Source organism: Saccopteryx leptura, chromosome 1, assembly GCF_036850995.1.
Source record: "Saccopteryx leptura isolate mSacLep1 chromosome 1, mSacLep1_pri_phased_curated, whole genome shotgun sequence".
NCBI classification, from domain to species: Eukaryota; Metazoa; Chordata; class Mammalia; order Chiroptera; family Emballonuridae; genus Saccopteryx; species Saccopteryx leptura.
In genome coordinates, this window is record NC_089503.1 from 98,050,853 (window position 1) to 98,066,600 (window position 15,748).

The window sequence follows — 15,748 nt, forward strand, 5'->3', positions numbered from 1 at the left end:
GATCCCGGTTGGGCGCATGCAGGAGTCTGTCTGACTGTCTCTCCCCGTTTCCAGCTTCAGAAAAAATAAAAAAAATAAAAAAAATAAAAAGGCTGGGCTTTACAGGTTCAAGGATTTTAGTATGTAGCCTCCTTCTCACAGCAGGAATCACCTCCTAAATATACCATACACCTGTTCTATTAACAATAACCACTGCTATCATAAGCACAGAACATCTGCATTTGCATCATGCTTTACACTTAGCAATAAGTTTTTATACACATCACCGCCTGGATTATTTTAAATTTTCTGAGGCAGCCAGAGAAGACATTAAAATTCTCCTTTTCCAAATAATGAAACAGAAATAAGCATAATTTTCAGTGAAGCATTAAACAGGTTGGGTAGATGGAGTTCACCACCTGTTTTGGCAACTGGATGCTGTATATCTTTATCACCAGCTGTCCAACATGACAGTAATTCCAGTTCTGCACGCCCAGGCAGCCACAGGTGCAAGAAAAACAGCCCTTGAGAGTGAAGGCCCAAATGTGGCTGGCTCCATGCCCATCAGTGTGCTTCTTGGAGTCAGGAGCATGAGGTCTGAACCATCAAGTTTAATAACCACTGCCATAATGCACACTCAGAAGAGCAGAAATCCTTTTTACCCCTAGCACAAAAGGAGCCAGGGTTTGAGGAACAATCTCATTTCTTTTTCCTATTTTTAATTTTTTTTTTTTTTTTTTTTTACAATCTCATTTCTTAAGTCTGGCAAAATCCTAAGGAGTATGACTACAGTTTAACTTCCTAATTTGGGAACCAGGACAATATCCCTGCCATTTAGACATACTTTTCAGACTACAACTTTCAGCTACTGATTTATTGTCACCACACAGTCAGTCATCTCTACTTCACTATAAATTAGAAGCCATACAGCAAGCAATTCAGTACAAACCCAAGGTAGCCTGGAGACTCACTTGTTGTGGAATCACCCTCCAGAGACAACCAGCCAAAGGAGGAGCTGGCATTAGAGATATCTGAGAGAGTTCGGCGGGCCAGCACTGATGGCACAGGTGGCTTAGGGACATCATACCCATCATCTTCATTTTCTGATTCTTCGGGGCCAATTCTAGTATGGGCTGCAGCCACATTACCTTCACCTAGAGCAAAGTTTGTGCAGTTATCTTCTTCTAACATACTTTATCTTCTAACACATTTCAATACAAGGGCATCCATTCATTCATGCATGCATGTATGTACAATGAGTTACTAAATGTTTGCTATGGGCCAAACACCACATGAGGCCCTGTGGGTGGAGATAAGAGAAACAAAGATAAAATTTACACCAATTCTGCAGCTCTACCTTTCTGAACATGTCAAATGCTACCCTTGCCAAGGTTAAGCTACTCAAGTACCACTTCATAGCATTCATTCAACATTCTATCTGCATTTCACCTTGGAAGATCAGCCAAAGCACCCTGTGTATGCTGTCTTCTTGAACTTTCAACTTGGTAAGCTACTTAATACAGGAATGGAGTATTTACCACCCACATACAAAAGAATTTCATCACTGTGAAAGAGCAATGGGTGTTAAAGGGAGCTGCCAGCACTGCAGATCCAGGCCATATAACACAGGTGTCTCTGGCTTGGAATGATGAAAAAGCACAAAAAAAACTGTGTGAACAGAAAACAGAAGAGAGAAGGTGGTTTTACTGCCCATAGATCAAAGATATTTTGTAAATAAAATTACAGAAGAGAATTTTCTGCTTAGATCAAGCTATTTCAGTAACCAAATATTACAGGCTCATTCCTATGGCACATCAATGATTTTTAAAAGTAGCCAAACAGGCCCTGGCCAGTGGGCTCAGCGGTAGAGTATAGGCCCGGCGTGTGGAAGTCCTGGGTTTGATTCCTGGCCAGGGCACACAGGAGAAGTGCCCATTTGCTTCTCCACCCTTCCCCCTCTCCTTCCTCTCTGTCTCTCTCTTCCCTTCCTGCAGCCAAGGCTCCACTGGAGCAAAGTTGGCCCGGGGGGGCTGAGGATGGCTCCATGGCCTCTGCCTCAGATGCTAGAATGGCTCTGATTGCAGCGGAGTAACGCCCCAGAGGGGCCGAGTATCACCTCTTGGTGGGCATGGCAGGTGGATCCAGTTTGGGAACATGTGGGAATCTGTCTGTCTGTCTGCCTCACCCACCCCGCTTCTCACTTCAGGGGGTGGGGGGAGTAGCAGAACAGCTACTCACCAAAGGTGCTGCTCTCCATGACAGATGGCGCCACCTGGGACTGAATGTTATACATTGCTTCATAGGTACAGCTGTCAATTGGTTGGTCACAATCACACGCTCTGAACCGAAAGGAGAATAGCACAATGATCGTGAGAAACAGAGCTCTGTTATCTGCAAACTTATTAAGATTCATCTATTCACTACTACTCTAGACACTGATTCTAGCAAGAGGACATTCTCCTTTTGCCAATATCACTGAAATGTAAAATTCACTCTCGTGATGAGTAATAGATGTATTTTTGAGATTACTATGATATTGAGAAAACAGTAAGTGGAACTGCTTACAGCTGTTAATAGGCTTAAACATTAGGTGCTAGATACATCTTTCTACTTTAACTGTTTCTTGATAATGCTATGTGAAAGTCACAAGCCAAGCAGGTGAGTGGGTGTCAGCTGAATTCCACAACAGGATTGTTGTGAACCTACCGTAAACTCTGTGTTGTCTCTAATGGCCGTTTCACCTCTGGCTTTTGAAGCCCTAGAGGCCTGGAAGAGGGAGTCATATACTCTGTGTCCTCTTCACTTTCACACTGTTCCCCCGGTGCTAACTTTGGCACAGGAAGAGGTCTGGAAGATAGAGCACAAAAAAATAAAAATAATTAACAAGCTGGAAAACCTTCAAGTATGAAATCAGTGTCTTCAAAACAAACCTCAACTCAAATTTGCCATGGCAAAATAGAGGCTACCAAGAGAACTATTATTTCTCTTGGCTAAAACAGATAATTATTAAAAACACACTAACTTAAAATTTCACTTTTAACTGACCAAAGGTGAGGCTATTCTGTTTGAGATGTATTACAGAGGCATAGTACTTCATAGCACTTAGATTCTGTCCCCAAATAAATTAGAGCACCAGTCCAAAAGCTAGTGTGACAGTTTTTCTTTCACTAGGCATGAACTAAGGAACAGCAGGTAGCTATCTGACAAGACATTAGGAACGTATATATATCGCAATTCTAAAATCTAATCTACCTATGGTTTCAAAGAATGTACAGCGCGTTGAAAAGCTGTCCCATATATAATCTCATAGCATAAATATGAGTTTCTACTCATATTATACAAGAAAAATAGGAAATGAAATACATAAAGTGCCTTGGTAGTTAGCATCTATTCTGGGACTACATCTACAGACCCCAGCCGTAAGGGATCTTGCCATTATACTCATATATCATTCTCATCCAGAAGCTTTTTAAACAACTTCTCCTGCCACCCAACCCTCTGAAACTAGACAAAGACAAAACAAAAAATCCTACACAACTATATAAGAAACACACATGTGTACACAACTGTTTCTGAGAATGAGTTAGTGTTTCTCCTCCTTCACTGTGCTTTCTTTTGCACATTCTAAATACTCTATAAGAATCACCTATTAGATTTGTCTGTGTTTACTTGATGTTTATTTTTCCTAAATATAAAAGCAATAGCAGCTTATTATAAAACACTTAAATGCTACAGAAACCTGACAGATGAACCTCCTATAACCTCACTTCAGATTTTGTTATGTCTACATATTAGTTTATTTGTGCATTGCATGCTGAAGTTTTGAAGTGTTCTGGTATCTACAAAGTACCTTGAAATGTGTCAATAAAGTAAGAAAGATATATTGATAGGTTGAAGTGTAGATAGATAAATCAGTGGTTCTCAACCTGTGGGTTGCGCCCCCAGCGGGGGTCGAACGACCAAAACACAGGGGTCGCCTAAAGCCATAAAGCCATGGGAAAATACATATTTTATTTAAAAAATGTATTGTATAATAAATATGTATTTTCTGATGGCTTTAGGCGACCCCTGTGTTTTGGTCGTTCGACCCCCGCTGGGGGCGCGACCCACAGGTTGAGAACCGCTGAGATAAATGTATGATAAAACGAGCATAATCAAATACTAATAGCAGAATCCTGATGGTGAGGATACAGATATTCACTGTGAAAAATCTTTTAACCTTATGTTTGGAACTTTCATAATAAAATGTTGGGGGAAAAACAATCCATTAAGATTAAGAGCCTGGCCCTGGCCGGTTGGCTCAGTGGTAGAGCATCGGCCTGGCGTGCAGAAGTCCCGGGTTCGATTCCCGGCCAGGGCACACAGGAGAAGCACCCATCTGCTTCTCCACCCCTCCCCCTCTCCTTCCTCTCTGTCTCTCTCTTCCCCTCCCGCAGCCAAGGCTCCATTGGAGCAAAGATGGCCCAGTTGCTGGGGATGGCTCCTTGGCCTCTGCCCCAGGCGCTAGAGTGGCTCTGGTCGCAACAAAGCAATGCCCCAGATGGGCAGAGCATTGTCCCCTGGTGGGCATGCCAGGTGGATCCTGGTCGGGCGCATGCGGGAGTCTGTCTGACTGCCTCCCCGTTTCCAGCTTCAGAAAAATACAAAAAAAAAAAATTACATGAATAATCAATAAGCACATGAAAATATGCTCAATATCACTAATCAATATAGAAATACAAAACAAAACTACAATGAGATATCACCTCACACCCAATTAGGATGGCTACTACCCCTCCCAAAACAAACAAACAAAAACCAAAAAATAACAAGTGATGATAAAATTTTGGAGAAAACGGAACCTTTTGTGCACAATTGGAGGGGATGTAAAATGGTACAGCTGCTGTGAAAAATATGAGTGACACAAAAAATTAAAATCAAAATTACCATATGATCCATCAATTCAACATCTGGGTATACATCCAAAAAACTGAAAGTAGGGTCTTAAAAGAGATATTTGCTCACCCATATTCAAAGCAGCATCATTTACAACAGCTAAAGATGGCAGCAACACAAGCATCCATCAACTGATGAATGGATAAGCAAAATATGGCATACACATACTATGGAATATTATCCGGCCTTGAAAAGGAAGTAAGGTCTTCAATAATGCTACAACATGATAAATCTTTTCTTTAAATATTTTATTTAATTTTACTTATTGATTTGAGAGAGAGAAAAAAACATTGATCTGTTCCTGTATGTGCCCTGACTGGGAATCAAATTGACAACCTCTGTGCATTGGGTGATGCTGCTCTAACCCAGTGGTCCCCAACCCCCAGGCGCAGACCAGTACCAGTCCATAGGCCATTTTGGTACCGGTCCGCAGAGAAAGAATAAATAACTTAAATTATTTCCGTTTTATTTATATAAATAATTAAGTCTGAATGATGCTTTAGTTTTGTTTGTTTTTTTTTCTGAAGTTGGAAACAGGGAGACCGTCCGACAGACTCCCGCATGTGCCCGACCGGGATCCACCCGGCATGCCCACCAGGGGGTGATGCTCTGCCCATCTGGGGCGTTGCTCTGTTGCAACCAGAGCCATTCTAGCACCTGAGGCAGAGGCCACAGAGCCATCCTCAGCGCCCAGGCCAACTTTGCTTCAATGGAGCCTTGGCTGCGGGAGGGGAAGAGAGAGACAGAGAGGAAGGAGAGGGGGAGGGGTGGAGAAGCAGGTGGGCACTTCTCCTGTGTGCCCTGGCCGGGAATTGAACCCGGGACTCCTGCACGCCAGGCCGACGCTCTACCACTGAGCCAACCGGCCAGGGCCGATGTTTTAGTTTTAAAAAATGACAAGATTCTCTCTGTTACATCCGTCTAAGACTCACTCTTGATGCTTGTCTCGGTCACGTGATACATTTATCCGTCTCACCCTAAAGGCCGGTCCATGAAAATATTTTCTGACATTAAACTGGTCCATGGCCCAAAAAAGGTTGGGGAGCACTGCTCTAACAAACTGAGCTATCTGGCCAGGACAACATGATGAATCTTGAGGACATTTTGCTGAGTGAAATAAACCAGTCACAAAAAAACAAACAATATATGATTCTACTTACATGAGGTATTTAGAGTAGTCAAACTCACAAAGACTGAAAGTGTAATTGTGGTTGTCAGGGGCGGGGGAGGTGAGGAGTTATTGTTTACTAGTACCATTTTAAGAGTTATAGAGATGGATGGTGGTGATGGTTGTACAATGTAGATTTTTTAAAATGCATTTTTGAGAGGAGAGGGGAGCAGAGGGGAGGGGAAGGGAAAGGAGGGGGGAAGAGAGAGGAGGGGAGGGGTGAGAGGGGAGAGAGAGAGAGAGAGAGAGAGAAGGGAGAAGTAGCAGGAAGCATCAACTCCTATATGTACCTTGACCAGGCAAGCCCAAGGTTTTCGAACTGGCAACCTCGGCATTCCAGGTTGACACTTTTTCTACTGCGCCACCACAGGCCAGTCGATTGTACAATGTAAAGTATTTAATTAATACTACTAAACCATACACTTATAAATGGGTAAGATGGTAAATTTTATGTCATGTGTATTTTATCTCTCTCTCTCTCTCTCACACACACACACACACACACACACACAGATACCCAAGATTTAAGAATAAAAATTAAAAATAAAAATTAAGAGGGCTTGGCAGGTTGGCTCAGTGGTAGAGCGTCAGCCCAGCGTGTGGAAGTCCCGGGTTTGATTCCTGGCTAGGACACACAGGAGAAGCACCCATCTGCTTCTCCACCCCTCCCCCTCTCCTTTCTCTCTATCTCTCTCTTCCCCTCCTGCAGCCAAGGCTCTACTGGAGCAAAGTTGGCCCGAGCATTGGGGATGGCTTCATGGCCTCTGCCTCAGGTGCTAGAATAGCTCCGGTTGCAACGGAGCAACGCTCCAGATGGGCAGAGCATCACCCCCTGGTGGACTTGCCGGGTGGATTCTGGTAGGGTGCATGCAGAGTCTCTCTCTGCCTCCCTGCTTCTCATTTCAGAAAAATACAAAAATAAGAATAAAATAAAAATTAAGGCCCTGGCCGGTTGGCTCAGTGGTAGAGCGTCAGCCTGGCGTGCGGGAGTCCCAGGTTCGACTCTCGGCCAGGGCACACAGGAGAGGCGCCCATATGCTTCTCCACCCCTCCCCCTCTCCTTCCTCTCTGTCTCTCGTCCCTTCTCGCAGCCAAGGCTCCACTGGAGCAGTGTTTGCCGGGGCGCTGAGGATGCCTCTGTGGCCTCTGCCTCAGGCTCTAGAATGGCTCTGATTGCGGCAGAGCGACGCCCCAGATGGGCAGAGCATCGCCCCCTGGTGGGCGTGCCGGGTGGATCCCGGTCGGCGCATGCGGGAGTCTGTCTGACTGCCTCCCCGCTTCCAACTTCAGAGAAATACAAAAAAAAAAGAAAAAAATTAATAAAATAATTATCTTTAAAAAATCAACAAAACCAAAATTGCTTCTTTGAAAAAATTAATAAAATTGAACCCTGGCGGGACTGATCTATGTATACATGTACACAGAAAAAAATAATGGAAAGAAACAGTCCGAAACATAAAATAGAATATGTTTTATGTGGCACAAATACAGACCAAGTTTTATTTTCTTCTTTATATTCCTCTGGGTTTTAATTTTCTATGAGTAAACTGTTTAAAAGCACCAACTCCACTGTATGAAATGAAATTTTGGAGACTTACCTGGCGGCCAGAGAATAAATGGCATTGGCAGATGCAGAAGGTTTGATTTTGGAGTGCTCACACTCTGGACCTGCTAATGGGCTGCTATTCAGATTCTGGAAAGAAAAGTGTTATAAAAGGACCTTCTTAATACAGCACATATCTCCTCTCATTTACATAAAATACGTACTGAAAATAACATGAACAATAACAGAGACACAGAGCTCCCTCACAGTGCCATCCCCGCTCAGGTATAATTACACCTGACAAAAGCATAGTTGTTTTCAGGCTCTAAATAAAGTTCAAATGTAATGGTTAGGGAGATAGAGATCTAAAAAGAGCCAAGGAGGCCCTGGCCGGTTGGCTCAGCGGTAGAGCGTCGGCCTGGCGTGCGGGGGACCCGGGTTCGATTCCCGGCCAGGGCACATAGGAGAAGCGCCCATTTGCTTCTCCACCCCTGCCCCCTCCTTCCTCTCTGTCTCTCTCTTCCCTTCCCACAGCCAAGGCTCCACTGGAGCAAGGATGGCCCGGGCGCTGGGGATGGCTCCTTGGCCTCTGCCCCAGGAGCTGGAGTGGCTCTGGTCGCGGCAGAGCATCGCCCACTGGTGGGCAAAGCGTCGCCCCTGGTGGGCGTGCCGGGTGGATACCGGTCGGGCGCATGCGGGGAGTCTGTCTGTCTCTCCCCGTTTCCAGCTTAAATAAATAAATAGAGCCAAGGAAATGTATATTTTTGTTTTAAGTCTAGAAAGATTTGAGGAAACTGGTTGTCTACACAAATAGCACTTCTAGCTTTAAAAACCTATATAGCTTCCTACATTGATGCCACCAGAAAGTCAAACCGAATCCACTCACTAGTTAGACTACCACTTAAATCTAAGTTACCCTCCTCCTTCCACTGCAATTAAGAAATATGCAGTTCATTTACTGGCAACAGCATTGCTCAACTTCACCCTTCCAATCCATCTTTTTCTTAGATTTCCAACTACCTACTGGCCAATTCTTACTTTAATGGCTCATCTCAAATTCAGTATCTCTAGTTAGCCAGGTTCAAAATGTTAAGGTTGTATGTATAAGTATGTGTGTGTGTGATATTTCTCGTCCTCCCCCAACCCCCGACTGCTTTCAAGCCTTATCGGGTCTTTGTTTCTCATGCTTCAAGCTATACCTAATCTGGCTGCCCCACCAGCTCAGATAACTATCCTCCCCCTGCTCACCTAGAACCAACACTATTAAACCGCTTTCTTACTCTTCAAATAGACTCTCCCAAACTCACTTGCTTTTCCCCTCATCCTGGAACGGCCTTCCTCCAGAATTCACATAGCTCACTCTCCCCACTGCTTCAGGTCTTCACTCAGCTATCCCAATACCCCCTCTTTTTTGCACCATTTTTCTCCACAGCACTCATCCATGTCCAACATCCTATATGTTCATTAACTTATCTTAACTTATCTTATTTTCTGTCTTTCCTCATCTAAAATATTATAAACTTTATGAGGACAAGAATCTTTGGTGAGTGCATAAATAAACCAACAAAAGAATGAATATACTTCTCCTACCCCCAGTTCTGAATGTCTTATCTCATTCTTTTTTTTTTTTTTTTTCATTTTTCCAAAGCTGGAAACAGGGAGGCAGTCAGACAGACTCCCGCATGCGCCCGAACAGGATCCACCTGGCACGCCCACCAGGGGCGACGCTCTGCCCCTCCGGGGCGTCGCTCTGTTGCGACCAGAGCCACTCCAGCGCCTGAAGCAGAGGCCACAGAGCCATCCCCAGCACCCGGGCCATCTTTGCTCCAATGGAGCCTTGCTGTGGGAGAGGAAGAGAGAGACAGAGAGGAAGGAGAGGGGCAGGGGTGGAGAAGCAAATGGGCGCCTCTCCTGTGTGCCCTGGCCGGGAATCGAACCCGGGACTCCTGCATGCCGGGCCGACACTCTACTGCTGAGCCAACCGGCCAGGGCCTCTTATCTCATTCTTATTAAATGGACCTATTTTCAGTCTAGTCTTTTATGAATCTATTCATCATTTTTAAATTTTCTATTTATTGATTTTTAAAGAGACAGAGAGAGAAACATCAATTTGTTGTTCTATTTGTGCATTCATTGGTTGATTTTTCTATCTGCTCTAACCAGAGATCAAACCCACAACCTTGGTGTGTTGATATGATATTCTAACCAACTGAGCTACCTGGCCAGGGCTAGAGTCATCTCTATAAACCATAATTTTGGTCATGTCACTCCACTAATTTAAAACTTTAAAATCCTCCTCAATGGCCCTGGCCGGTTGGCTCAGTGGTAGAGCGTCGGCCTGGCGTGCAGAAGTCCCAGGTTCGATTCCCGGCCAGGGCACACAGGAGAAATGCCCATCTGCTTCTCCACCACCCCCCTCCTTCCTCTCTGTCTCTCTCTTTCCCTTCCGCAGCCAAGGCTCCATTGGAGCAAAGATGGCCCAGGCGCTGGGGATGGCTCCTTGGCCTCTGCCCCAGGCGCTGGGGTGGCTCTGGTCGCAACAGAGCGACGCCCCGGAGGGGCAGAGCATCGGGCGTGCCGGGTGGATCCCGGTCGGGTGCATGCGGGAGTCTGTCTGTCTCTCCCCGTTTCCAGCTTCAGAAAAATACAAAAAAAAAAAAAAATCCTCCTCATTGCCCATCAAATAGGTTCAAATTCATTTGGGAGGGGGTATTAAAGGCCCTCTAATCTAGTACTTATTGCTTTCTAACCCATTTTCCTACTTTAGGAAAAAATTTCTGCTCTCTTCAAACTGCTTCTCATTCTACAATACACCTTAAACATTTCTGTCATTGTAGCTCTCATCTATCTTAAACTTGCATATGCTTTGCAAAGAATTTTTTTTTAATTTTTTTTTTTATTCATTTTAGAAAGGAGAGAGAAAGGGGAAGAGAGAGAGAAGGGGGGAGGAGCAGGAAGCATCAACTCTCATATGTGCCTTGACCAGGCAAGCCCAGGGTTTCGAACCGGCGACCTCAGCATTTCCAGGTCAACGCTTTATCCACTGCGCCACCACAGCTCAGGCCTTTGCAAAGAATATTTTAAATTTAGATGTCGCTCATTTCTTATTTAGATGTCGCCCTCAAGGTCTGCTCTATCTGGAAATAATTTCTCCTTTCTCTAAAAAAATAAGTGTTCTTTATTTATACTACTCATGGTATGCATGTGTACATGCATATACACACACTTACTGTATTTACAAAGATGCCTTACCTACTCTATAAAAATATGCATTTCTCCAGGGTAGGGACTATATTACCTTTGAATCCTATATAAAACTTATCACAAAAATTTAACCCATTAAATACCATCCATAAATATTTGTTAACAGGCTAAATAATTTCAAAATCAGGACTCACCACGGAGGTATCCAGACTGAATGTGCTTCCGAGCCTAGGCACCTCTGTTCTGGGTTCCATTTGTGAAGGCAATGAAAATGGAAGTGAGTGCCGGTTGGTTAATTCTCTCCCTGTCCAGGGGTCACTAGCATTTGGAGCAACTACTGGTACTCTGGGGATTGGCCGAGGCAGCCATGATTCCCCAAGGCGGCTAGAGGGGACAGGAGGCAATTTGTCCCTGGATGGACAGTCGCCTGGTGTACATGGCAAGGGGCGTCTCTGAGGCCGGGTTTCAGCTCCAACAGAATAAGGCCGGTCTGGAGGGGGTGGTGGTGGAAGATCTCTAAGTGTGGGAGGTATTGGTAATGGTTTGTCCTTATGAAGGGAGCCAGAAGCAGCCTGTGAAAGCATGAGAGAAGCAAATCAGTCAAAACCCACTAATCCACAAAAAGAATCAGAAAACTATAGAAATAGATAATGCTTTACCTTAGAAGCAGTTCCAACACCAGAAGAACTTGAAGGAATAGACACTCGTTGTTGCAGAAGGTCAAGTCGTGGTGGCACTGGGGGAAGAGATGCTTGCGGGGCCATGGAGAATGGAGAAGGAGGTCGTTCGACCTAACACAAAGAAAAGTTTCTTTTTTTTTTTTTTTTTTTTTTTTTATTTATTCATTTTAGAGAGGAGAGGGAGAGACAGAGAGAGAGAGAGAGAGAGAGAGAGAGGAGAGACAGAAAGAGAGAGGGGGGAGGAGCTGGAAGCATCAACTCCCATATGTGCCTTGACCAGGCAAGCCCAGGGTTTCGAACCGGTGACCTCAGCATTTCAAAGAAAAGTTTCTAATAGGTTATTCTTGTTTGGGGAGTGGCATCTTTCAACTCCTCCTAAAGCTGGAGATAGCAAGTACTCTATGAACATTGACGGTAACTACCAGTGGGTCAGACTTCAACCTGGGGTAGCACTTCCTGATATATTTTCATGTCACAAAAATACCATGCAGATGAAAGCTACAGGCAATGTTTCTAAAAATGGCTGTGCTACAAAAAGCTTCCCAGCTTACAATTCTTTTTTAAAAACTTATAATTTTCTACCTCCTTATCTTCAGAGAAAGAAAAAAATCTTTCCATATTAAAAACAGGAACTAGTCTGACCAAGCAGTGGCACAGTGGATAATGCATCGACCTGGGACACTGAGGACCCAGATTCGAAACTCTGAGGTCACTGGCTTGAGCTCAGGGTTCTCCGGTTTGAGCATGGGATTATAGACATGATCCTGTGGTCACTGGCTCGGCTGGAGCACCCCCCCACCCCAGTCAAGGCACATATGAGAAAGCAATCAATGAACAGCTAAAGTACCACAACTATGAGTTGATGTTTCTCATCTCTCTCCCTTCCTGTCTGTTTCTCACTTAAAAACATTAAAAAAGAACAAAAAAGCAGGAACCCATATATACTGCTCACAAAAATTAGGGAATACTTTATAGCTTCATATTCATTTTGAAATATCCCCTAATTTTTGTGAGCAGTATAAAAGGAAAGGAGCAGACATTAGCCTCTCAAATCACATGGAGAAATAATGTTTAAGGGGAAAAACAATGATAGATCAAATATGATAAATTATCTGTGGGCTATATGATAAAAAAGAAAAAAAAAACTTTTTAAGAGGAAAACGATCAACAATATCACTAAAAAGCACACCAGGCCCATCTGAAGAAATGTTATTTCAATTCAGTAATTAAAAGGAATTAATATTTCCTGTCAATTTGTGTTTTAAAAAATGAGGTGCCAAATTAGAACAATACATATATAACTTTTTCCATTCCCTTGTCTATAGTAGGGTGATGAATAGCTGATAAGATTGTCCAAGTAACTGTCAAGAGATACACAGTATGTCATACAAAATACTACTTTGCATTTGCATTCTCTAACAGAGAGCAATACAGGTGGAATAGAAGTAAATAAGTATTACAAGCACTTCTGAAAGGTGACAGAAAAACAATCATCCCCATACTTAGTCCTGTCAATAATGCTGGGTGGTAAATGAGGGTAAAGAAAGCCCTCATTACTAGCTACTTGTTTTTACTCATACTTGAAATGGGCTCCATATCAATGGAACATGAGCAATGCAATATGAGAAACTAAATACCTTCATGGTTGAGTCAGTGAAGTTATTAGTCAAGCTAACTTTCACTTCATCGTCAATTTCTAGTCAGTCACTGTATCCTATTAATTTTTCCATAAAAGAATTTCATATATATATATATATATATAATATTTTTTTAGTGAGAGGCGGTAGGCAGAGACAGACTTCCACATGCGCTCCACTGAGATCTACCTGGCAAGCCTCTACCAGGCGATGCTCTGCCCCACTGGGCTGCAGCTCCATTGCTCAGCAACCAAGCTATTTTAGTGCCTGAGGCCAAGGCCATGGAGCCATCCTCAGCACCTGGGGCCAACTTTGCTTGAACCATTTGAGCGATGGCTGCGGGAGCCCTGACCGGGAATCAAACCCAGGACACTTCCACACGCCAGGCCTTCTATTTGTAGCTTCCTTTTCATTCTACTTACCAACCTTAGACCTGATACTTTAAAGCTGCCTGCCAGTGATTCCCCAACTTTCAGTTTGTTTTCTTTGTTTTGGGATTTTTTTTTCTATTTTTCTGAAGTGAGAAGCAAAGAGGCAGACAGACTCATTCATGCGCCCGACCGGCTGCCCAGCAAGCCCACTAGGGGACGATGTTCTGCCCATCTTGGGCATTGCTCCATTGCAATCGAAGCCATTGTAGCGCCTGAGGTGGAGGCCATGGAGCCATCCTCAGCGTCCGGGCCAACTTTGCTCCAATGGAGCCTTGGCTGCAGGAGGGGAAGAGAGAGATAGAGAGAAAGGAAAGGGGGAAGGGTGGAGAAGCAGATGGGCACTTCTCCTGTGTGCCCTGGCCAGGAATCGAACCCAGGACTTCCACACACCAGGCTGACGCTCTACCACTGAGCCAACCGGCCAGGGTCAACTTTCAGTTTTTTATCTCACCAAATCCTTTTGTTCACCTTTATCAGCTTAGATGTCCTTAAACACTCACTAGCTCTAAAACCATTCATCAGTAACTCACTTTCCTATCACTCTTTATTCTGGAATTCCCACCCTTTTGCCTTTGTTTGAAAGGCCGTCTCTGCCTATTTTGAGCCCTCCCAACATCCATCTCTCTTTCTCATTTGTGAAGTGCAGAGGTTTAAGCTAATCAAATTCCTCAATTCATGGCACCACATCGTAACTGATCCCTGCAATGTTTGTTTATCTCAACATATCATAAAGTTCCAAAAGGAAGAAAATCACAAGTGGAGAAGAAATTATCAAAGGAATAATACAAAGCATTTCCAAGACCTAAGGGATATAAATATCCATATAAAAAGGGTTCACAAACAAACTAAAAACACACTTAAATTTTCAGGGATTCAAGGATAAGGAAAATACCCTAAAAGCTTCTGGGGAGAGAGGAAAGAGTAGGGACCAAGTAGCAAAATTACATTTGAAACAAGAAGTCAAGTGAAGTTGTAACAATTTTTAGTTGAAATTTTTTCAACATAGATTTCTATAACTACTAAGTCAGTTTGAGGGTTGAATAAAGACATTGTAAGATATCAAACATCTCAAAATATTTACCTCTCACCTTTTCACAGAAAGTTATTTTGAGGACATATTCCACCTGAACAAGGAAGTAAAGCAAAAAGAAGGAAAACACAGGAGCCAAGAACTAGGCACGCCAACCCACAGGAGAGGCAATGAAGTCCCATGATGATGGCAAAGGAAGACCTCAGAGGAATGGGGAATGCAGCACACCCAGAGAATAACCAGTCCAGACTGGAGCTGAAACATGGAAGACTCCTATGTGTTAGTATACTACATTATATACTGTCTACTATATTAATAGAATTTAATTTACAGAAAATTATATTGAGAGGTTGTTGACAGCACAGTAAGACTCGGTAGTGATACGTACAAACTAAAAACTAAGGAAATAAAAATAAAGCAATTATTCCAGGAAAAGCAAAGTAGTTATATTATAGTTATTACATTATTTGGTACACTGGAGAGCAAAATCATTAAAACACGGAATATTAATTAAGCCAAAAGACATTCAGATAAATATAGTGGGAAGATACAGGGTAGAAAGGAGGGAGATAATAAGCAATCTAAATCCATTTCTACAATACCTGAAGTGAATACATAATATTGAAGAACTGAAGAGAAATCAATATAAACCTATGATTAAGAAAGTTTTTAGAACAGAAAAATCTAAGTGGGACAAAGAAAGAAATTGGAGAGGTAGAGGCAGGGAACCAACATTTCTATAAGGCTATTAGCAATTATTTTAAAATTTTTTAAACCCCATATGTATTTATCACTTGGGTTTTTTTTTGTGTGTTTTTTTTTTGTATTTTTCTGAAGCTAGAAACGGGGAGAGACAGTCAGACAGACTCCCGCATGCGCCCGACCGGGATCCACCCGGCAAGCCCACCAGGGGGCGATGCTCTGCCCCTCCGGGGCGTCGCTCTGCTGCGACCAGAGCCACTCTAGCGCCTGGGGCAGAGGCCAAGGAGCCATCCCCAGCGCCCGGGCCATCTTTGCTCCAATGGAGCCTCGGCTGCAGGAGGGGAAGAGAAGAGACAGAGAGGAAGGAGAGGGGGGGTGGAGAAGCAGATGGGCGCTTCTCCTGTGTGCCCTGGCCAGAAATCGAACCCGGGACTTTTGC

The 15,748-nt window shown here is 43.7% G+C and overlaps 1 protein-coding gene across 4 annotated transcripts in view; it reads right to left on the bottom strand.

Moving 5' to 3' along the window:
- The window catches only part of CBL (Cbl proto-oncogene), a 126,635-nt gene that overhangs the window by 9,564 nt on the left and 101,323 nt on the right, over nt 1-15,748 (bottom strand). For all 4 annotated transcript variants that reach the window (XM_066371719.1, XM_066371724.1, XM_066371729.1 and 1 more), the window contains 6 exons: nt 11,489-11,620; nt 11,024-11,401; nt 7,681-7,775; nt 2,686-2,826; nt 2,218-2,318; nt 951-1,133 (listed from right to left, as the gene is read on the bottom strand). In XM_066371719.1, coding sequence (XP_066227816.1) covers nt 951-1,133; nt 2,218-2,318; nt 2,686-2,826; nt 7,681-7,775; nt 11,024-11,401; nt 11,489-11,620 — 1,030 coding nt within the window. The remainder of the gene's footprint in view (nt 1-950; nt 1,134-2,217; nt 2,319-2,685; nt 2,827-7,680; nt 7,776-11,023; nt 11,402-11,488; nt 11,621-15,748) is intronic.